Here is a 24,371-nt window from a genome sequence, read left to right on the forward strand (position 1 = left end):
AGTGTTGGAGCATAAGCTTTCATGGGCAAAGACCCACTTCGTCAGATGCATGACACATGGTCATTTCAACAAAAAATTACCCCAGAAAATTATAGGCAAATGCCCAAACTCAGAAAAAGTAAATTAGCTTAAGAATGCAACTTGATTTTCTATCAACATTTGCATTTTAAACCCCAATTTGTCAGAAGAGATGTGGGTAATAACAAGGGTGCTGAGAGCCTTTGAGCCAAACTGTAAACCCTCTATGATGGAAACCACTTCACAACAGGGCATGCAGCAGCAGCCTTAGCACCAGTAGTTTCAGTGATGGTGAGATATATATGGTTTATTCTCCCAAACAATGGAAAGTCAAAATATGATGCAGCTTGGTAGCTATGCTAAGTGTTTACACTATATAGTTTAAATCATTTACATTTCATTTTTTTGTGTGGTAAGTTTCATATAAATTATGAACGAGTCAGACTAGATCTAGTTATACAATAAGGTTTACCAGTTATTTTGAGAGAAAGGTTTTCTCTCAAAATAACTGCATCTTCACAGCATCTGTTATTTCAAAATAGCGCCATAACATGAATATGCAAATGAAGCATGGGATATTTAAATCCCAGCTTTATTTGCAATTTTGATTGTCCTCATTTGCATCCCCCTATCAAAAGAGGGTGCAAGTGTAGAAATACCCTGTGTGTATGTGTGTGCACCACAGTTTCTCTGGGCACTGCACTGGTACCCAGCTGGTAGGGGAGTTTTGGGTGTGACTCTTACTGAGGGAGAGTGATAGAAATGTAGCTGTGTTAGTCTGGTGTAACACTCTCCACGGGGGCGGGGGGGAGCTGAACAAAGACCCCAACTACCTTACCCATTACAAAGATAGCTTCCCCAATTATCACCTCTAATATCATTAACTCACAGATATTTACCTTCCTTCCCCCCCCCCCCCCCGCATCCCCCTTCTGTTCTGAAATGTGATTTGTCCTTTTCATATGTGTTCATTTTTTTAATTGTATCCTTTGGTATACAGGCAGTCCCCGGGTTACGTACAAGATAGGGACTGTAGGTTTGTTCTTAAGTTGAATCTGTATGTAAGTCGGAACTGGCGTCCAGATTCAGCTGCTGCTGAAACTGATCAGTTTCAACAGCGGCTGAATCTGGACGCCAGTTCTGACTTACACACAGATTCAACTTAAGAACCCCATCCATCCCCAAGTCAGCTGCTGGTCAGTTTCAGCAGCGGCTGACTTGGGGACACCTGGGGCAGAGCAGCTAGGGTGCTGCCGGGTTGGTCCAGTAGCGCCTAGAGTGGCGCTACTGGACCAACCGGCAGCGCCCCAGCTGCTGTACCACAAGCGTCCGGAGCAAAGCCGCGGAGCACGGGGGCAGCGGGACAGCCCAGACGCGCCGTGGTCTGCAGACCAGGGAGACGGGGAGCAAAGCAGAGCAAAGCCGCGGAGCACGCGGGCAGCGGACAGCCCAGATGCGTCTGGGCTGTCCACTGCCCGCGTGCTCCGCCACTTTGCTTCCTCTCCCTGGTCTGCTGGAGACCAGGGAGACGGGCCCCGTTCATAACTGCGGATCCGACTTACGTCGGATCCGCGTAACTCGGGGACTGCCTGTATATGGTTGTGACTATTTTCTTCCACTATTTGATCGGAGGAAGTGGGTCTGGCCCACGAAAGCTCATCATCTAATAAACCATCTTGTTAGTCTTTAAAGTGCTACATAGTCCTGTATTTTGTTCTTACTGAGGGAGGCTGCCCATGCCAGCACCTACACAATGGCTTAGGCTGTCTTGTAACTTGAGCCTAGGTGGGAGATGCAATCAGGTGACATCAGGCAACACTTTTTGCCATGGGGAAGTTGAAGAAAGGAGGTGGTGGGGCTGCCTACAGGGCTGGGACCTGTTGCTGGTTGTGTGAGTTAGTAGGCTGGCTTAGGATGCAGGGAGGGAGCCTGCTCGGGGGGGCCCCCTCTTCCCAAATTGGATTATACTGACTGCTCCTGATTCCCCTGGTAATTACAAATCGGTGCTATGCTGTGTCACTGTGAAGCAATAACCCTCTGTTCTACTTGCTGGCTGAGAGTCACATCTGGATGCGGAGGGGGGGGGGGATGCAGGGCCCAGGGACTCGCCCACACTCCATAACACAGGTGTTTTCTTGAATTACTTACACCACTTTCCCCCCTAGCCTTGCGGCTGTTCCTGCCCCGAGTGCAAACAGGCTGCCTGAAAGCGCGCTTGCTTTAGCACAAGGTGGGGAGAGGCGGACCCAGCCCCGGGCCTATCTCGATGGGGACCCTCCATTAAATGCCGGGCGTTGCGAAATGGTGGCTGCGAACCCAACGCCTGCCCCCTCCCCGGGAGCCGCCCCGCGGCGAAGCCTGCTCTATCCCCAAGGCAGTGCCCGGGGACGCCGGGGCGCGCTCCGGCCTGTTGGGCCCGGGTGAGCCGGGCAGGACGGCGGGAGCGAGCGGCGGCAGAGCCTGCGGGGCGCGCTGCTCGGCGCTGGCGCTAGGGGGCGCTGGCTGCCATCCGCCAGCCCGGCGCCGCGCGGCGCAGGGGAAGGGAGGCGGACGGGGCCATTAGCGCTGCTGTGGCGGGGGGGAGCGGCGGGCTGGGCGCTGCGCCGGGAGCCTCCCCGCCGGACTCCGGGGGCTGCGGGCGAGTGGCAGCGGCCTCGGGGAGCCGGGAGGCGGGCGGGGAGCCGGGCGGCGCGCGCGGGGGACGGCGGCTGGGCCGGCGGCGGGCGCGGGGGGGCGCAGTGGTTGGGGCCGGCGGCGGCCGCGGCGGGGTCAGTTCTCTTTAGTGTTTGCCGATGTTGGAGGCGTCTCCAAAGTGTCCCCGGGAACCAGGTAACCGCCCCCCCCCCGCCCGGTGGCCCCGAGCTTGGAGGGGGGACGAGCAAGGGGCTTTGCCGGGCCCGCACCGCGGCACTCGGCGGCGGGGCGGGGGGAGCCGCGGATCCGGGCGTGGGGGGGGGAGCTGTTGTCTTCCCCCCCTTTTGCCCCGGTAACGCGGCTCCCGTGGCGCGGGGCGGTCCTGGGCCCCCAGCGCTGAGCGCGGCGCCCCCGCCGCCCCTGCTCGCAAAGGCCCCCACATCTCTCTCGGGGTGCGATGCTGCCGCCGCCTCCCCCCCCCCGGTCGGGAGTTGCCCCGGCTAATGTCGCTCCTCTCCCAGCCGGTCTCTACGCTCAGACCGCGCTCAAGTGAAATGACTCGGATTTTAGCTGCCCTGCGCGGAATAAAAGCCCAGCTATTGCAGCTGTTGAGGTGATAAAATAGGAGACTGATTATTTACTGTGGAAGTACCACTCGAATTGCGGCTTGGCTGCATATTGTATCAGGCCTGTATTAAATTTGTGAAGTAGCTTTTTATGGCCAGAGCAAGCCTCTTTTTTTCGGTGTGGCTTTTTGAGCTTTTCATTGGCCATATTTTAATTCAGCATGTTTCAGATAACTTATAAAAGATCATTAGCGAATCATGACGGATTTTAAACATTCCATGTTTAACTATTGCTGTAGAGCAATACAAAAAGCCTTACACTACATTGTATGCTGTATAGCTGCACAACAGATTAAAAGTAGTGTTACTGTACTCAGATTTCACCTACAATTGTAAACTTTCTTAACAAGCCTGAACTTTCTCCTGCCCCCACAATAGACTGACATTTTTCCTCCTATAAAATGTTCAACTTTGAAACCCTTAACTCTGAAATTTTGTGTTACGTGATTAGCTTTGAAGTCAATAGTACCAGAAGTTAGAAGGAGAATTCACAGCTTTTTTTAAAGTGCTGTTGGGCAGTATTCACCCCAAGTTACTCACACTTTTGCCTGTGTAACCCAGGCATTGGGGTCCCCTGTGGAAGAAAATGAACCATGATGACAGCAGTGCAAAGCCCTCACAAATTTGTTTTGCTGGGGGCTGCACTGGTTGGTGGGGGCTGGACAGTTACCATCACGAAGTTGAGAGGAGACCAGTCTAGAACAGCTGGGAATTGTTTTGTGCTGGCATCCTCTGCTGGTAGGGCTTCTATGAAGACCGTCTCAGGAAGACATTACCTGTTGTCTTCTGAGGGTGAATTTCCCTGCAATGTGGCCAGATTGGAAATGGAGATGTATGGTGCAGTTAGTGATGCTCTTCTTCCCAGCAAATTGTTTCTTTGGGTCATATGGATAGTTTTCTTTGCAATTTTTAGGATTAAAAATGCAGATCTTTATGCTGTCCATGGTGAATATACAGAAATAACTATACTATCAGAAGGCTTTGCTTCCATGAAGGAAATTGTCACAGGTATAACAACATACGTACATAAGAGAGTACAGATTAAAGACGAGTAAACTGAAGCAAAATGGATTTGTTGATTTATCTCAGGTGTACACAGATTAATCTGCCACAGTGTAAATCCTGCTCTGTACTGGTGCAGTGCATTAGAGTTGGCCTCTGTGCAATTGCAGTAATATACCAGTGAAAGTTTTCTTACTATAGAGAGCTGTTTTTTTTTTTTTTTTTTTTTTTTTCTGATTAGGGTTTTTGTGTGACTGTAGGGCTTACCAAAGGTGCCAGACATTCTGATGGATGAAGGCTTTTATTTGAAGAAAGCTGGCAGTAATGCAAGATTTCCAGTGCTGCCCACACGATGAATCTTAACTCTGCTTTGAAGGGATGTGCTACAGCAGATCTCAGTTCTCATGCTCATTTAGAGCCCTCTGGAGATATCCAACACTCGTGGATATTGGCCACTAGAAACTGTATTGATGCCACTGCTGCATTTAACATAAACCATTATTCAGCCAATGCTGCTAAACAATTTATGCTAGTTTCAGATTATCAATTTGTGAAAGGCTTTATAAATCTCTTTACTAAGCTGAATAACTGAGGCCACATCTAGACTTGCAGGAAGATCAATGCCTGCGGTGGTCGATCTTCCGGTGCTCGATTTAGCATGAGGAGTAAGGGAAGTCAATGGGAGGCTGTCTTCCATTGACCTTGCACTGAAGTTTGGCTGAAGGTACATTGACTCCACCTACATTATTTATGTACTTGGAATTGCATACCATAAGCCGACCTTCCCCCATAGCATAGATCTGGCTTCAGTCTCCCCAACAGTTGTTTCTATTAATAATAATAATAATAAACAACAACATGTTCTTGAGTAATCTTTTATTCCGAAATCTGAAAGTGGTTTACAAAGATGAATTGTTACCCCAGTTTTACCCCTGAAATACAGAGAAGCTAAATGATGTTCCCAAATTAACACATTATATCAATGGCATAGCTCACATAAACTGTTCTTTGGAGCAGAGAACATAGGCTTGACTTTCCTCTCTTTCCAGTTTTATAAATGTGACTTGTTGACTTCTGTGGATTTCCTCCTGATTTACACGGTTCTAAATATGAGGCATTGATCACGTACTGTCTTTATTTATAAAGTGGGATAGTAAGTGAAAGGTTACAAAATGAATCAGTGGCTGAGCTAGATCTTTGAATTCTAAGGCTGCTTCCCTAACTATGCAGCACCTATCATACTTCCTCTAGATAGTTTGTTTCCCTGCCTGAACTATGGCATTGAAAAGAAGAAATCTATTCTATTTTGTCAAATAGAAGTGTACATTTACAATCCTCTCCTTTTCTGCCAAAAACCTTCTTTGTACAATACCTAGTGTAATTGTGAAGCAGACTTTGAGTTGTAGACCAAATGTTTTCTAACAGTTGTACGTGAATGAAGGGTAGGGTGGCCATTTACCAACTCTCCAGGATTGTCTTGGAATCTCCAGGAATGAAAGATTAATATTTAAAGATTGTTGTGTGATTAAATCTCCAGGAATACATCCAACCAAAATTGGCAACCCTACTGAAGGGCTGCATACTTTGTTGCTTATGTAGGCTGATCTGGCAGGTGGCAGTGAGAAGGACAGGAATGTGTAATAACCTGTAGCAGCTATACAGGGTGCTTCCATTAAGGCTTCATTTTACTGTTAAGTCATCTAATCTGCTTCTCTTATTCTCTTCATTGTCTGTTATTGATATGAAACTGATTAAACAAAGTGAATGCCCTGCTTGACCAATAACAGTTGTTTGCATTTTTATCTTCAGTGTAGTTTATAAGCTTTATTACTCATCCTTTTATGAGAGAGGTTCAGATTTAATGACTTGCTTAAAATCAGTATGAGATACTATCAGATCTAAAATCAGAACTCTGGAGTTACTGATTCACACTCCTGTGTTCAGACTACCGACCATTCCTCCTTTTTTGTTTTGTTTGTTTTGTATTTTACTATATTATGCTTGCAAATCAAGTGGCTGATGGTTCTGCAAATAGAAATTCCAGAATCATTTGGGCTTTGATCAGAGATGGCAGCTGGTTGCATATTTTGGGCTTACCTTCATTAATTAATTATACCTTTTAAGATATACTGTTATAGTTGAATCAGTATATCCCCTTAAAGTAGATGGAATTATATTGGTATGCAGGTGCTTTGTGCCAGCTATACTAGTAATATGTCTCACTTATACCATAGTTTCCACAGGCAGGTGGGATCATTATGATCATCTAGTGTGACTTGTGTAACAGGCCAGAAAGCTTCCCCAAAATAATTCCTAGATTTTATCTTTTGGGAAAACATCCAGTCTAGATTATAAAAATTGGTAGTGATGGAGAATCCACCAAATTCTTTAAGTGCTAGTGGTTCATCAAACTCACACTAGGGGTGTAAAGGTGCACCTACACTGCATCCTTACCTCGAAATAAAGTGCTATTCTGACAAATCCTTTAACTGTCGTGGAATATGGGTTATAGGGATGCCGGAATAATGCACCCATTATTTCGAGATATATTTTGAAATAATGGGCACATTTAAAGATGTGGAATAGCTATTTCGGGATACTTCCGGTATCTCAGAATAGTGCCGCTGTTTAGACGTAGCCTAAGAAAGATGTTGACTATCCGATAAACTTATTGGGTAGTCGAGTCAATTGCTCTCATTCTATTCTTCCCTCTTGCTGCCTCTACATCAGAGCTGGCGGGGGGGGAGAGGAGGAAGGCTGCTCCAGAAGCAGTTCTTGTCCATGGTGGTCCCAACTCCCCACTGGGACTTCTGTGGACAGCCCCTTTCTGCGGCAAGGCACTGTGGTCAAGGGCTGCTTTGCAGGCAGGAGTTCCTGTCTGCAGGGGGCTGCTACTGGCTGAACAGGCAGCCCTACTTAGTCCCAGCTTATGCTGGGACCAAACCCCGCTATAGCTCTGCAATTTAAAAGGCAGTAGGATCCCAGGCTCTTACTGTTTTTTTAAATTGCACAGCCACAGCGGGGTTTGAACCTGAAGTACATTATCTGAAGTACATTTATGTATATGCTGAAAGATCAAAGCTTCAATGGAAAATCTGAAAAATGGTCTTACCAGGCATCATCTTGGATAGTATTATAGTAATTTCACTTTATGACAAGTATGGACCAATATGAGAAGGCTATCTATGGCTGTGTAATACTAGAATCAGAAAAGTTTGTGCTTGCTATGTATGGCTGGTTGAGGCATCTAGAACAATACCCTTTAATTTAGCTGCCCAGCATTGTCATATCCCCATAACCTTTTAACTAATTTTCTTTGTCATATTTCAACAACAAGGAAAAAATCTTTGTACTGTATAGAATCACAGTTTGAATAAACTTACCAGACACTTATCTGGTGGAAGACTAAACCTGGCTAGAGACAGGTATAAAAATGAGGGCAAGGATGTCATTGATGAGTCCAGGGGCAAGGCACTACTGAGAGAGCACGGCTACCATGCTATCTTTGCTGGAAAGAGGCAGACTGGTAGGGTTTCTAGAGATTTGAATGAATCCAGCCTGGTGGGTCCCTGTGCGGGCAGAGGGCACTCCAGCCCAGCATTCCAGTCCAGCTGAAGCAGCCTCCACCCATGATGGGAAGGGCCCACTGCACTGCAGGAGAAGGTGCTCCAGTCTGTCTGGAATGGCTCCCCCGCCTGTCCCCGTGTAAGTGGTTAACTGGTTAAATATAATGTTTAACTAGCTGCATAAGAAAGGCCATACATGGTCAGACCAAAGGTCTGTCTAGCCCAGTATCCTGTCTTCTGACTGGGTAATGCCAGATGTCCCAGGGGGAGTGAACAGAATGGTACACAGAATCATCAAGTGATCCCTCTCCTGTCATCCATTCCCAGCCTCTGACAAACAGAGGTTAGGGACACCATTCCTATCCATCCTGGCTAATAGCCAGCGATGGACCTAAACTCCATGAATTTACTGATTAAATGGGATTTTACAGCCCTAGTTTCTAGCAGGTTGCTACCCAGTGAAATCACACTATTTGAGACCATGTCTCTGGTGTATAATTCTGAATGGTAGTCATGACACTGACTAGCTTTGTTAATTTCACTGTGCAGCTGCTTGCAAAAGCCATGAGCTGCAAAGGGAGCCTGGTGCTGTCTCTTCACAGGTTAAAAAATGAATTTTCCACAGGCTACTGTGAGGAAGTTATTGGATTTTTTAAAGCCCTGCTATTGATTTGAGGAAAGCTCATTGTGTTATATTTGCTATATGAGAACTGTCACATTTTGGAATAAAATGAGTTGGAAAGGGACCCATAGAATGGCAGTGTGATCTGGTTTGGGTCATATTTTTTCTTAGCTATCTTTTTATACCTCTATTTTGAGCTTCAATGTCTGTAGGGCCTTATTCTATGAGTTAGTGGGTGCCTTATGCAAGGCCAAGGGGAGCTGAAGGCCCTCAGTGGCTGTAGGACTAGACCCCTATGTTCCTTGGTAATTTATGGCTAGGAGGAGCTGGAAGTGTGCATTTAAAGGCACAATGAAAAGCAGAAAGAGAATTCTGTGAAATATCTAGTTATCCTTTTGGCCTGAGTTATTAGCCAATATTTGGGTTGTTTTCACGAGGGGACAAATTGATTATATGGGATAGGTATTTGCTGCAATCATATATATTTATAAAGAATGTACACAAAATCCTGGTTCCCTGAGCCAGTAGGAACAAATAACAACTGACAGATTCCTCATTCACAATTTCCAAGCTTGTCTTTGCAGCACTCTCCCAAAGAGTCCTCCCCCTGTTCCCTCTCAGGGCCATACTTATGATGACTACTCACCCTTTCTGCTGGATTTTTCTTGCTGTCTACCTGCCTTTCTGCCTCCAAAATACACAGCTGTAGTTGATCAATGCCACAACATTTCAGTCAGCCCCCGGGGAAGCCCTTCTACCTACATTTCTTAGCTGCTGACCAGCTTTGCATGTGGCCAGTACCTTGCATGGTGGCTTCTGTTATCTACTGCTGTCTTATTTCTTAAATGATCTTAATTCCTTCTTCTACTCAGCCGAATGAAGAGTGGCTAGCAGTCCATCAGCTTTAATGTGGTCTCAGATGGCCTGTAGGTAAAAGACATGCTTGATGGCAGCAATTAATACTTTCTAGCATATCAGAATTATGCAGTAGGGCTTACAACTGTGGTATAACATATATTGTACATCTAAGAGGCCTGACAGGCATAGTTGCAATATGTTACCTGTAGTGTGTATTAGCAACCTATGCGTCTTATCAAAACCAAAATGCTTGCTTGTACAGTAAACTTCAGATAATACGGCACCTTTAGGACCCAGGGGGTGCTGGATTATCAGATATGCCGGATTATCGGAAGGGGGGCTATGAGGGGTCTGGGATGGGGTGGGAGGTATGGTGGGGGGGCGGTGTTGCAGGACCAACCTGGCACCCCAGCTGCTCTACCTTGGGCTTCCCCGAGTCAGCCGCTGGTCAGTTTCAGCAGCGGCTGACTTGGGGACGCCCAGGGCAGAGCAGCTGGGGTGCTGCTAGGTTGGTCTCACAGCGCCAATGGGTGGTGCTACGGGACCAACCCAGCACCCCAGCTGCTCTGCCCCGTTTACCCCGAGTCAGCCGCTGCTGAAACTGACAGCGACTGACACAGGGAAGCCCGGGGCAGAGCAGCTCCAATTGTCCGGCTGCCTGGAGCACTTCCGGGTTCCAGGTGGTGCCAGACTATCAGGGGTGCCGGACCACTGGATGCCGGACAAACTGGAGTTTTACTGTATATCAAATATCTTCCTGTATGCTGACATTTAAGCTACATGCTGCAAAATACTGGAAACTTATTTCGCTTGTTAATAGGGATATGAATGGGCAACCTCGGCAGCCTCACAAGTGGGAGTGGATGGGCGGAAATGGCAGCTGGGGACAGGGGAAGGAGAGGGCTGCTGGCCTTCCTACTCTACCACTTCTGTCCAGCACGACTCTGCCGCAGTGAAGTTGCCTCCCTGGGAGACCAATACCATTAACTGAAAAGCATCAGCTTTTTGGTTAACCAGTTAATCAGTTATACTCTTAACATCCCTACACAATGGGCACTACACAAATATATAGAATGAGCTCATTAACTTGGTGTTACTATGGTCATTAAGGAGGAGCTAGAAGCGTGGGTGGAGGGTGCAGAAGTCAAGGCAGGGGGCTGAGAGGTATGGGGGGTACAGGATTCAGTTAGGAGTGAGGAGGGACTCAGAGCAGGGGATGGAGGGGCTGAGGGTGAGGGAAGCAAGAGTCAGGGCAAGGGGTTGGGAGGTGTGTGAGGGATCGGTGCAGGAGGTAGGGATATGAAGGGGTAAAAAGTAACCCGATAGGCATCACCTGTACCAGATTATTTTTATGATAACTGGTTAACTGGCGCCCAGGAACAGCCTCCGTCCCACCATGCGCAAAGAACTGCTTTAGCCCTGCTGGGCCCACCTTCAGGCAGGCTGGCAGCTAGAGGCCCCATGTGCTGAGGGCTGCGCCAACTGGGTTGGAGTGGTCCCCCTCCCATGGGGGCCCGTTTATGGTGACTAGCAACATCCAGAGCCTCATCCCTAGCTGGCCACTTGCTTACTGTGACTCCTCTCCCGATCATTCTGCAGTAAAACTGCCTGCTGGCAGACCTCTGCCTTTTTATTTCAAACAATGGTATTCCAGGCCAAGTCCAATGACCTCGCACAACCAAACCTGTACCTTGCATACTAAATTTGGTGCTCCTAGATTTTACCATTTAGGAGGATGACCCACTTCTTCAGATGACAAGTGGGTTGTGCCCATGAAAGCTCATTATACTATCTATATATTTTTTGGTTAGTCTCTAAGGTGCTACAAGACCATTGTTGTTTTTTAAGTTTCTTTAGTTACAGGATAACACAGCTACCCCTCTGAGACATTTAGGAGGAGTTCTTGACACACACCTGCATACACGAACTCTCTCAAATATATAGTTGATGCTTATGATGTAAGGCTCTGATCCTGCATGTTTTTCTAGGTTGTGATGGGGAATACAAACCCCAGACAAGACCGGAAGGGTTTGAAGGATGGTACTGAGACCAGGAAGTTCCATCCCTTCAGACTGTAGAACATGCTCTTCCTGCTTCTCAACCCTCAGCCCCATGAGTGCACAGCTGCAGCCCATGTGGAATCCTTAGGGCCATATTGGTAGTATATGTATATTGTGTAGACGTGTCCCACATAGCGCAGAGAGCTGCATATGTGGCCCACAATAGTAAATAGGTTGAGAGAACCACTGGTTTAATTTATAAAGAGAGCGGCCCAGCTCAAAAAGAGGAAGCTGTGGGGAAGGAGAACAGATATCCCCTGAAGGAAGGACCTGACAACAGTTCTTGGGAAGCTTCCCTGAGGTAATAGAGACTATATACTGAGCCTCTTTGGGGCTGATGGTTTGATGGCCTTTCCTTTTCTCCCCCTCTTCTTTTCACCTTATCTAGACTAGAAGCTGGGAGAGAAAAAGGGGGAGGAGGTGTTCCAGGGAGAGTAATTACAAGGGCAACTTCAGTAGTCACACATTGATCCTTCTAGGGCCCTAGCTCAGAGCTGATGGAACGGTCAGGCCTAGGCTCTTCTGCCAGGCCCCTACTGCAGGAGGGACTGAAACCACACTTCTTGTATGCTTGTATGCTTCTGATTAAAAGAGGACCAGCACTGCAAGACCCACTCAAAAGGAGGCAGCACCAGATGCACTAATCACAAGGTTACCAAACCAGCTAAGGAGTCTGTTAACACACATGAAATTAGTGGGGTTCTGTATGGAATAGCTTGTAGAATCAAAGAAAAGGGAGCTGAGGATAAGGGATAGAATAAACTTTTATGTGTGGTGCCCTCATGCATAATAATTTAAACAAACTATATTAGGTAATCCTAGTTAGCCACTTGCTTATTGTTAATTGAAGTCAAGAATTTCTAAACAGTTATTTTTTTTATATTGGGTGGGCAATAATTTTTTGCTAGGGCTGCACAGGAAGGGACGGGGCCAGGATGCTTCTGGGCTTCCCCACCCAGAGACTGATTGGTCTGCGGGTAGGGGAGTCTCTTTTCCTCCCCTTCTCCCCCCCAGGTTTCCCCTAGGCACCCATGCTCCTGGCGGTGAGAGGAGACTTCCTGTGCTCCCCCAGACCAATCAGGGCCTGGGAGCAGGGGAGCACGCAAAATCTCCTCCTGCTCTGCCAACAACACTGTATGCAGTTGTGCAGGTTGTGACAAAGCTTCTGAAGGAAAATAAAGATCTTCACTGATGGATGTAATTGACTCTATGGCTAAAAATTAAAAAGCAGTATATTTTTTTAAAGTTCTTAAAATCTTCTCTGAACCTTATCATAGAATTTCAACAGCCATATCTACTCAATGGGTGCTGCAGCAGTGTCTCTGTAGCACTTTAATGTCGATGCTTTCTACAGCAACAGAAGGGGTTTCTTTGCTGCCGTAGTTAGAATGGCACTAGCTAAGTTAATGAAAGAATTCTTGCATTGACCTAAACACTTCTACACATGAGTTAAGTCAACTTAACTACAGTTCCCAGGGATTTTTTTTCACACTGCAAGCATATCTCTGTGTCACTCTACATTTAAAGTGTAAAATAGGACTAAGATTTTTTTAAAAAGATCCTGTTAATATGAATCAAAGTATGGCATACATTGAAAATCCAAAGTAGTGATAGTCTATTTAGTCTGGCATTGTCCACCATGCAGAGCTTTTTAAAGTCAATGGTTATGTCCTATTTATGAAGGATCAAGAGGGCAAAAGCCATAGAAAGAGGTTCTCTAAAACATGGCATAACTTGTTTTTGGGCCACTGATAACTCAGAAGAAAATAATGCTTCTGGATAGTGTCTTGACAGATAAAACAAAAGATGAGGTATTAGTTGGTGTATGGTTGAGAGCACTAAATCACACCAGAGAATAGATGAGTGATTCCTTGGACATTTTAAATATTATCCACTAGAAGATTTACCCAGTGTTGTTTGGGTTCTGATCTTTTAATAAACACAAATTCAGACTCAAATACGTTTTGTTTTCTTTCATTTAAATCATTGTTCTCAGGTGGGGTGGGGAGGAAGGACTCAGTATGCAGGCTGCCCAGGGGACAGAGAACAAATCCCAGTCCTCTGTCACTACAGCAGTTTGGGGCCAGGTGAGAAGCCTCTGTCCATGGTCCCTATAACTGCAGCGGGCACAGCCCTGGGGAAGAGTGCATGTCCCCTATCTGAGGGATAGACACAGAAACAGACAAACTCTGAAATATATAGTAGATCAGGAGTTTTCAGATTCTGGGTCATGACATGAAAGGGCAAGCCACTGTCTGGCAGCAAGATGCATTGTTTACCTGTACCTCTGCAGGTGTGAGTGATTGCAGCCCCCTCATATTAAGCCGCATCCCAGAACCATGATTTAAATGAAGAAAGGCAAAACTTATTCAACTTAAGAACTGGATCAAGAAATATTTAAAGGTGAATTCTTGTGCAGCTAAAGTAATAAGTAGTTTTTAGGGCTTTTCTCATTAGGGACATTTTCTCCAGGTAACACCATAAATGTAGTTATTCTGGTAGGTTACCAGAATCAGGGTTTGTCTACACTTGAAACACTGTAACAGTACAAATGCAGTGCTGCAGTTGCATTCCTCTGTACTGCAGAAGCGGGAGTTAGAAATGGCTATAAGAGAATTCATTTAAAGTTAAGAGTACTAAAGGATATAAAGTGAACACTGAGAGCAGATAAAATAATTACAATTACTATATATTTGAGAGAGTGTGTCAGTCTGTCTTTCTGTTCAATAATTCCTCCCAAAGAGTAAGAGCTAGGACCACCAAATTTGGTATAGGTTGCACCTCTCAAATCTGGGATTCTCTGATCTGGGAACATCCATGGTCTGGCATGACCAGGGATGTTCCAGGATCAGAGTGTTCTGGCATGCTGCAGAGGAGTGGGGGCCTGGGAGCTGGTGCGTGGCTCAGTTGGGCTGCAAGGAGGGACCTGGAGATGGTGCACGGTAGGGATGTAAAGGACTAGTCGACTGTCTGATAAGCAAATGCTTATAGAATAGTTGACAGGATAGTTGACTCGTTGCACCCCCTTCCCTTTGTTGCCTCTATCAGATAGAGGCATCAAGTGGGGGAAGGGAGAGAAGAGGATGGTACTTCAAAGCAGCAGCGCTGCATGGAGCCCGGGGTGCTGTTGCTACGGGGAGCTCGGCGTTAGGCTCCTCACAGCATTTTAAAGTGGCAGCGCTGTGTGGGGTCCGGAATCAGCTGAGGTGTGCCAGCTTTCAAATGTACAGGAGTCCCCAGTGGAGGCTCTTGTGCATTTCAAAGAGGAAGTGCAGCATGGAGCCTGGGGCCAGCATGGGCCTCTGAGTCCCCCGCTGACTCCAGGCTCCATGCGGTGCTTCCACTTTGAAATGCACAAGCCCCCTGGTGGGGTTTTGTGCATATCAAAGAGGAAGTGCCTGTGTGGAGCCTGGAGTCAGTGGGACTTCCTACTGACTCTGGGCTCCCCTAGAGTTCCAACTTTGAAATGCACAAGAGCCCTTGCTGGGTCTCTTGTACATTTCAAAGGCGGAATGAGGAAGTGCTTATTGACTGGTTGAGCAGTTGATGGAAATTCCATCGACTACCCGACTAGCAAATTAATCGCTACTTAACACCCTATCGTGCGGTGAGGGGGGAGTAAGAAGGTGGCTGTCTACAGATCACAGGCACATAGTTCAGCTGGGCTGCGGAGGGGAGGCTGGCATGAAGCTCATCTGGGCTGCAGGGGAGCCAGGAAGCTTGTGTGAGGCTAATGGGGGGGCCTAAAATGACCTTCCCCTGGTCCAGAAAAATCCCTCATCCAAGACTAGTCAGGTGCCCAGGGTGCCAGACCAGAGAGGTCCAACCTGTATATAGCTTCCTCTTATCATAACTTCAAGCAGTTGAAGTGTTTGACTGTGCCAGAGAAATGGGCTGTGCCTGGAATGGGATTGCTTTTCATAAAACCATACAAAACGAGAAAGACTCACCCAACAGGTGAAAGGGGCAGGCTGGGGCAAATGCCCCTTCTCCCATCTGGGATTGCCCCACCCTGCCGAGCCTCTTATCCCCCAGATTCATAAGGGGTCATTGTGGGATAGAATCATAGAATAATAGGACTGGAAGGGACCTCGAGAGGTCATCGAGTCCAGCCCCCTGCCTTCAAGGCAGGACCAAGCTCTGTCTACACCATCCCTGACAGATGTCTATCTAACCTGTTCTTAAATATCTCCAGAGAGGGAGATTCCACCACCTCTCTTGGCAATTTATTCCAATATTTGACCACCCTGACAGTTAGGAATTTTTTCCTAATGTCCAATCTAAACCTCCCCTGCTGCACTTTAAGCCCATTACTCCTTGTCCTGTCCTCAGAAACCAAGAGGAACATATTTTCTCCTTCCTCCTTGTGACACCCTTTTAGATATTTGAAAACCGCTATCATGTCCCCCCTTAATCTTCTTTTTTCCAAACTAAACAAGCCCAGTTCATGAAGCCTGGCTTCATAGGTCATGTTCTCTAAACCTTTAATCATTCTTGTCGCTCTTCTCTGTACCCTTTCCAATTTCTCCACATCTTTCTTGAAATGTGGCGCCCAGAACTGGACACAGTACTTCAGCTGAGGCCTAACTAGTGCAGAGTAGAGCGGCAGAATGACTTCACGAGTTTTGCTTACAACACACCTGTTGATAACAACCTAGAATCATATTTGCTTTTTTTTGCAACAGCATCACACTGTTGACTCATACTCAACTTGTGGTCCACTATGACCCCTAGATCCCTTCCGCCATGCTCCTTCCTAGACAGTCGCTTCCCCTCTTGTATGTATGGAACTGATTGTTCCTTCCTAAGTGGAGCACTTTGCATTTCTCTTTATTAAACCTCATCCTGTTTACCTCTGACCATTTCTCTAACTTGCTAAGGTCATTTTGAATTATGTCCCTATCCTCCAAAGAAGTTGCAACCCCACCCAGTTTGGTATCATCTGCAAACTTAATAAGCGTACTCTCTATCCCAATATCTACATCATTGATGAAGATATTGAACAGTACGGGTCCCAAAACAGACCCTTGCGGAACTCCACTTGTTATCCCTTTCCAGCAGGATTTAGCACCGTTAACAACAACTCTCTGACTACAGTTATCCAGCCAATTATGCACCCACCTTATCGTGGCCCTATCTAAGTTATATTTGCCTAGTTTATCAATAAGAATATCATGCGAGACCGTATCAAATGCCTTACTAAAGTCTAGGTATATGACATCCACCGCTTCTCCCTTATCCACAAGGCTCGTTATCCTATCAAAGAAAGCTATCAGATTAGTTTGGCATGACTTGTTCTTCACAAACCCATGCTGGCTATTCCCTATCACTTTATTACCTTCCAAGTGTTTGCATATGATTTCCTTAATTACCTGCTCCATTATCTTCCCTGGGACAGACATTAAACTGACCGGTCTGTAGTTTCCTGGGTTGTTCTTATTCCCCTTTTTATAGATGGGCACAATATTTGCCCTTTTCCAGTCTTCTGGAATCTCCCCTGTCTGCCATGATTTTTCAAAGATCATAGCTAAAGGCTCAGATACCTCCTCTATCAGCTCCTTGAGTATCCTGGGATGAATTTCATCAGGACCTGGTGACTTGCTGACATCTAACTTTCCTAAGTGATTTTTAACTTGTTCTTTGTGTATCCTATCTTCTAAACTTACCCTCTCTCTGCTTGTATTCACTACGTTAGGCACACCTCCAGACTTCTCGGTGAAGACCGAAACAAAGAAGTCATTGAGCATCTCGGCCATTTCCAAGTTTCCTGTTACTGCTTCTCCCTCCTCACTAAACAGTGGGCCTACCCTGTCCTTGGTCTTCCTCTTGCTTTTAATGTATTTATAAAAGGTCTTCTTGTTTCCCTTTATGCCTGTAGCTAGTTTGATCTCATTTTGTGCCTTTGCCTTTCTAATCTTGCCCCTGCATTCCCGTGTTGCTTGCCTATATTCATCCTTTGTTATTTGTCCTAGTTTCCTTTTTTTATATGACTCCTTTTTTATTTTGAGATCATGCAAGATCTCCTTGTTAAGCCAAGCTGGTCTTTTGCCATATTTTCTATCTTTCCTACACAGCGGAATTGTTTGCTTTTGGGCCCTTAACAACGTCCCTTTGAAATACTTCCAACTCTCCTCAGTTGTTTTTCCCTTCAGTCTTGCTTCCCATGGGACCTTACCTACAAGTTCTCTGAGCTTATCAAAACCTGCCTTCCTGAAATCCATTACCTCAATTGTGCTGGTCTCCCTTCTACCTTTCCTTAAGATCGTGAACTCTATTATTTCATGATCACTGTTCCCTATACTGTCTTCCACTTTCAAGTTCTCAATTAGTTCCTCCCTATTTGTTAAAACCAAATCCAGAACAGCTTCTCCTCTGGTAGCTTTTTCAACCTTCTGAAACAGAAAGTTGTCTCCAATGCAGTCCAGAAACTTATTGGATAGCCTGTGCCACGCTGTGTTAGTTTCCCAACATATGTCTGGATAGTTGAAGTCCCCCATCACCACCAAATCTTGGGCTTTGGATAGTCATGTTAATTGTTTAAAAAAGGCCTCATCCACCTCTTCCACCTGGCTAGGTGGCCTGTAGTAGACTCCTAGCATGATATCACCCTCCTTTTTTACCCCTTTTAGCTTAACCCAGAGACTCTCTACACAGCTATCTCCTACGTTCATCTCCATTTCAGTCCAAGATGTTTCCCATTATCAGGGAGGGAGGGGAAAGTGCAGTTTGCTGCATTCCTTACTCTGGCTGGGGACTGAAGGAGTCAGATGAGCCTGTGCTCTTTGCTCTCACTCCCTGAAAGGGACAGGAAGAGGAAGAGCAAGCAACCCTGATACGAATTTTTTTTTGGGGGGGAGCTTTGGTCCCCCTGCTTACCATCCTGCACACACACATACTCTCTCTCTCTCCTGCTGCCCAGAGCCCCCAGCCCTGACTCCTGCACCTCCTACACCCCCAGTCTCCTACTCTGAGCCCCTACTTAAGGACAGGAGCAATACTGGGTAAATGTGCTAGTTGTATAACACTTTACTTTTCCACTCTGCCCTTGAACTCTTATTTTTCTGTCTTCTGGTCTGAGAACAGGAATGAGAAGTTATTTTGTGTTTTTATTTTTCTCTGTTTACTTTTGATACAGGCACTTGCGTCTTAATGAGAAGGCTTTGGCAAAAAGATGAGTCTTGCATTTTGTTCAGGAAGTGGTTAGATTTGTAGTAGTGAGTTTTGGTGGAAATGAATTTCATAGATGTTGTCTGGCTTCCAAAAATCTCTGACTCTGATAATTTCCCCAGCAAAACTGTAAATGAAATTTTATTCTAGCATTTTTCATATTTACACTGTCTCTTAAGAAGGATGGTGAATAGAACTTGGAGTTAGGAAATTGGATTGTACTCTTAGCTCTGGTGTAGTCTTGCTATATGGCTTTGTGTAAGTCACTTAACTTCCCTGTGTCCTAATTTCTTAATCTATAAATTGGGATAGTAATTCTTCCCTTTCTTCATGGGGGTATTGTGAGCCATCAGTTATTAATATTGCATGAAAAATGCTATATAAATGCCGCAATGAAAAATGCAATGTAAAATTGCATTGTAAATGTATAAATGCAACGTAAAATTGTATTGATATGAATACTTCCATTTTGGCTTTCAGAAATCTGAAGGTACTCTGTTAATAAATCTTTGTTTATTGCAGTGATAGACAATGGCACAAGTTAAAATGCAGACTACAGCAAACCTCTGTGGACCTACCCTTTCCCCTATGGTGCTAACCCCATCTATAACAAATGCAAGTTCACTGGGTCTGCAGGCCTCAATGAATGGATCCATTTCAGAACCAGCTGCCAGCTGTAACAGTCCAACAGCTGGTCTTATGGATTCTGCACCATCTAGCCACTCACCAGGTAAGGAGATGTTTTGCTTAGAATACTTATTTTTGTTTTGCAAAGAAGTTCACTTGATGTATTTTTCATATAAAAAAACCCCAAAAGAACATAAATAAAACTCTGTAGAAAAATGTTTTGGTTTCAAATGCTATTTATAGAATTTAGTTTCTTTAGCTGAATTTTGATTTATGATGGTACATTGTTAAGAAATATGGAAGTCCAGAAAAAAATACACTCTTCTGCTGCATCCTACATCAGAGGTTGGCAATAACATGGCGGCGGTTCTCCAGTGTTAGCTCCTGGTGGGCTGCCGCTGCTATATTTACTGAATGGCTTCAGGTACTAGTAATCGCAACTCCTGTTAGCTGTGGATTGCCATTCCCAGTCAGTGGGCGTGGCGGGAAGTGGCACAGACTAGGACACTACTTTCAGCAGCTCCCAATAGCTGGGAACGGTGATCCATGGCCAACAGGAGCTGTGATTGCCAGCGTCTGAGGTCATGAAGCTAAATCTGGCAGTAGCGGCCCGCCAGGAGCTAACCCTGGCGGACTGGATCCGGCCTATGGTGTAGTATTTGCTCATCCCTGTCCTACATGGATCTTTTATAGCGAAGTTTTAATACAGCATGAAGATAATCAAGTACATTTTTCTTCTGTAGAACAAAATGTCTTCAGTCTATTTGGCAGAAAATGACATTTCCTTTATAACCTAATAACTGTTGTAGTTCTTGTTCTCAATTGGGTATAAAATAAAGTGCAATGTTACCCAAAATTAAGTCAGCAGTGCAAGTTTGCGTTGGGGATAAATACAAGGATGAAAGAAAGAAAGATCAGGAGAATAAAGACAATAAAGAAACATATATAAAGAATCTGGGTTTATGAAAACAGAACAGAATCCCTAAAACTGTTGAAAGAAATAAAGTTGGCGAGAGACCCTCATTCTTCCCAACATTCTTTCAAACCTCTATGCTACTACTACTGTTTTGATGGGTAAACAAGTGTGGGATCACAAGTTCTTTGTATTCTGTAACCCTCTTGTTATCCAATGCTGTATTTAGAAGTTGCATTTAAAGAAAAAATAACTCCAATAATGAGTACAGAGCAGAAAGTAATAGTCAGAGACATGGTATAATATACAAGTTAAAATATGTAAATGTCCACTATGCTGTCCTCATTATTTGAGAGATTTTTGAACTTTTTTTGTATTGCATGTAATTGAAATGGCCACAATAAAAGACGTATTCTCAAATTATAAATATGTAAATAGTATTTAAACATTATATTACCTCAGTTCTGTTTTGTTGTCATTAATGCAATCTCATATTTTTAGTGTAGTATGAGGGTTTTTTTTAGCCAAAGTATTTTTCTTTTTTAAACATACTTCTACTTTTGCAAAGTTTTGCAAAGTTGTGAAGAATACATTTCTCCACAAAAACTTTACAGACTCTTTATTTACAGCTCCTCTCCAAGATAACATGGCAAACCCCAAAGAGAAAACTCCAATGTGTCTGGTAAATGAGTTAGCCCGTTTCAATAGAATTCAACCCCTGTATAAACTTCTGAATGAAAGAGGGCCTGCTCATGCCAAGGTAAGGTTACAGTTCCAGGTTATGAGGCATACCTTAAGTTATGAACAGCTAATGTCATGGTTTGAACAAGTGCACTTGCCAAACACAATCAGGTTTATAGTGCAAGGGATTTGTTTTGCTTTGTTTGTGTAATGGTGTTTAGGAAGTTGTTCTGTGTCACTCTTAAAGCCCTGAAGATCTTTATATCATTGCCGTCTGCCTCACTTACCCCTGGCCTTGAGATTATACTTCTTGGCCTTCATCTTTTTCTCTGCAAGGTTTCTTCAGAGTCCATGAACACCCTGGCTTAATCATCTGCGAGGTTCACTGCTGAGCTTCACAAAGACTCCTTCCCACCAAGACCCTAGCAGTATGCTTCTCAAAATCTCACATAGATCCATTTCAAGGCACTGCAGACCCACTGCTAACAGAGCGCTGGGCTAATACTTTCCCATTTGTTTTGTGTTAATAAGTTTTCCTTAGTTTACATAAAGTTAGTTATATTGATAGCAAATCGTCTAATTATATCGCCACGTGAAAAGCACAACATGTTTATCACAGTATTTTCCTTTAAATCCTGTGTAGCCTTCCTTAAGGTCCTCAGTGACAATGGTTCTTCTGATATAAAGATCTTAGCATCCTTGTCAAGCTTCCCTCCTGTTTTGATAGTCAGCTGTGATCTGTGAGAACATACCATGGTTGTTTCAGATGGCAGTGGACCTAGAGGAACATATCTACATGAAAGAGTTTCAGATTTCTTTCCTCCTTAAGGGCAAACTCACAAGAAAGATGACTAAAATATTGAGCTTGGGAGAGCAAAGATCAGATTTTATATTCAAGAACCTTTTAAGGTCTACTCTGCATCTTAACAGCAGAGAAGCTGAACAGAGTTCTTGTTAATAACATGCAGTCTGATCCTGCAAGTCACTTAGCCTCTCCCAAGAAGTTCTGCATGTGCTCTCCTAATGCTGCCCTTTGCATTTGCATTATAACCAGTGCAACATGGGTGTAAAACACTACCATTTTGGTTTGGCAGTTTTTTGCACCTACTTTGCACCGGTGCAAATGACAGCACAAGGTTCATGGCAACTAAATAATCAGACCTTCAATGTCTGTCAAGATCAGTGGGAGATGAAAGCACTTCAATTCTCAGCACCTTGTGGGATTGGGCTTTTGGCTTTGTGCTTTTTCTCACGTTACATCTACTTGATACTTTCTTTAATCCTTCCACTGGTTCTCGTTTACTTATGCCACTGTTGTTCCACAGAAATCTGTGGAATGCTAGGTGCATATAGGAAGGCTCATTTTGCCTGTATCTTCCAAGAACATTAATCAATAATCAAAGGATTTGTGTTATGTTATCCTTATAATCTCATTTCTGTATGTTGGAATCCAGAAACAGCAGGAAGCAAAAAATGTTCACTTTGGTTTTAATGAAAATACATATGTTTTATGAAACAAATATGTTACAATTCCTGCTTATGAAATACTTTGGGCCTCTTAGATTTTTGTAGTTTTGTCTGTTGTATTTTTTGTGGAGATTTCCTAATTTGGGCCCTAAGAGGCTAATGTTTTAAAATTGCTCGATGATTCCTATATAGATTTAGGAAGCTGAGTTTTAGAAGCTTATCCGAGCAAATAGGCAAGTGTACAACTTTTTTATGATGCTTGGCTCTGTTCACTATTATGGGTGTCATTTGTTATAATTATTAATTATGTTTATAGTCCCCAAAAGGGTGCTAGGTACTTTACAAAACATATGGTATAAAAAGGTTAGGTCCCCGTCAAGAAAAACTTAGTCTAAGTTAGACATGACCCTTCAAGTGCAGGTAACAGATGAAAAGTTGAGTGTGAAAAAGAACAAGGATGATTTTAAAGAAGTCGGACATAATTGCAATTCTTTGGCACGCAGAAAATATTTACATAGAAGTTACGATGTTATAGTAGCTGTTATATATTTATTTGTTACTGAACATAGTGCTCTACAACTGGCAAAACAAAACCAAGTCTCTGTCCAAAAAAAAGTATACCCCAAAAGCATGAATTGCTGCTGCCCTCTTCCATGGAATTACCTGGACACAGAGTGCCTGGAGCTACTCTCCTGTTGCATATGCTTAGCTATCTTCTCTAGTGGTTTTCATACATTTCAGAGACATCTGCTGTAATACATGCAGTCTATATGACAGACATCAGTCCCAGTAAACTGTGTTGTTTTCCTTTACTTCCTGTTCTGGTTTTCTTTTTCTGGCAAGTAAGTGTTAACAGTTGCGATCAAATGTAAAGAGGCAAATAATGATGTTCCATGGAAAGGAGGAACTCACTTGCAATACAGTTAAAATTTCTAGAGATTGCCCCTCCAGAAAGTCTGAACAGTGTGTGAGAGGAAACTGTGCTGTTGAACGTAGGCAAGCCAGAGACCCAGCATGAGCCTGAACTTTGTTATTGTAGTGTATTGTTCTCAGTTGAGTTGTCAGATTGGTCTGCAGTGCTGTTGTTCTATGCCAGTGGGGTTTTAGGAGAGAAACTGTAATTTAAAAAAAAAGTAAAACAGATAAGTGCAAAGGAATGGGAGGGAGTTGAGGGACTCAGCCCCACTGCAGGATCAGGAAAGCGATGAAAAAATTCTTCATACAGAAGAAAGAGAAGTTAAGAAAGAGCCACCAATAGTCAAATGAGAGTGACCCTGTAAAGACAAAGATAGTGGAGTGAAAGAACACAAATCATGACAAGTGTTGAATTTCTGGATTTTGCCATAATATAATTGATAGATATTATGAACAAAAACGTCCTCAGAAAATCATTTGAAATGCATATCAAACCATAGAAAAGCCTTGTTCATCTAGGGCCACTGGTCTCCAAACCTCTAATTGATTATTTGAGTCTTTATTATGGTTCTGACCAATTTTAATTAAATTTCCACCTCTTTCTGGTTATTATTGTTTGCAGGAGACTTCTATCAAATGGGCTGAAACATACTAAATGTGAAAGTCAGTTTTCTAGCTATGGAAATCAGCTGAGCATGCCCTTACTCTGATTAATATATTGAATTCTTGTAACACTTTGTGCTAGTAAGAGAGGCACGAGATAGATATATAGATTAGACATAAGATCTTTATCAATCATGTTTTTCATAGAAATGTGAAAATCTGCTTTTTTCACAGAAACGTTACATGGGTTCAGTGTTGTACAATACAAATATTTTAACTCTGGATCCAGAAATAAGGTTTCAGTTCTGTTGTCAAATAATGTATATAATCCGTTTGTTCATTGGTTTAATTGTGATTATCTTAAATATGTCAAGGTTTCATTCCTAGGTTAGTATTATATTACCTATATTTAATAGAAATTAAATTAATGAAGAGCATTCTTTTTTTGCCAGCAATTATGAGTATATTTCAGATAAATAAGTTAGTAATTGGTGATGTAAACTGTAATACTGAGAGCTGGACTAAAATTCTCAGGGATATACATGGCCAAATTTTCAGAACTGTGCTTAAGAAAAAGAGAGGTAATAACAAATTCTGTATGAATTTGTACAG

At 44.1% G+C, this 24,371-nt stretch overlaps 1 protein-coding gene across 10 annotated transcripts in view; it reads left to right on the forward strand.

The window, feature by feature from the left end:
• Nucleotides 1-2,564: 2,564 nt before the first annotated feature.
• STAU2 (staufen double-stranded RNA binding protein 2) overlaps nt 2,565-24,371 on the forward strand; it is a 236,649-nt gene continuing 214,842 nt past the window's right edge. For 8 of the 10 annotated variants that reach the window (XM_075920512.2, XM_075920516.2, XM_075920517.2 and 5 more), the window contains exons 1-3: nt 2,699-2,847; nt 19,076-19,283; nt 20,723-20,853. In XM_075920512.2, the coding sequence (XP_075776627.1) occupies nt 19,085-19,283; nt 20,723-20,853 (330 nt within the window). In that variant the 5' untranslated portion in view covers nt 2,699-2,847; nt 19,076-19,084. Of the gene's footprint in view, nt 2,657-2,698; nt 2,848-7,316; nt 7,986-19,075; nt 19,284-20,722; nt 20,854-24,371 lie in introns of those variants that run through there. The other 2 variants (XM_075920513.2, XM_014577743.4) reach the window with 2 other exon arrangements.

The sequence above is a fragment of the Pelodiscus sinensis genome, chromosome 2, assembly GCF_052426305.1.
Source record: "Pelodiscus sinensis isolate ZL-2025 chromosome 2, ASM5242630v1, whole genome shotgun sequence".
Lineage (NCBI taxonomy): Eukaryota > Metazoa > Chordata > Testudines > Trionychidae > Pelodiscus > Pelodiscus sinensis.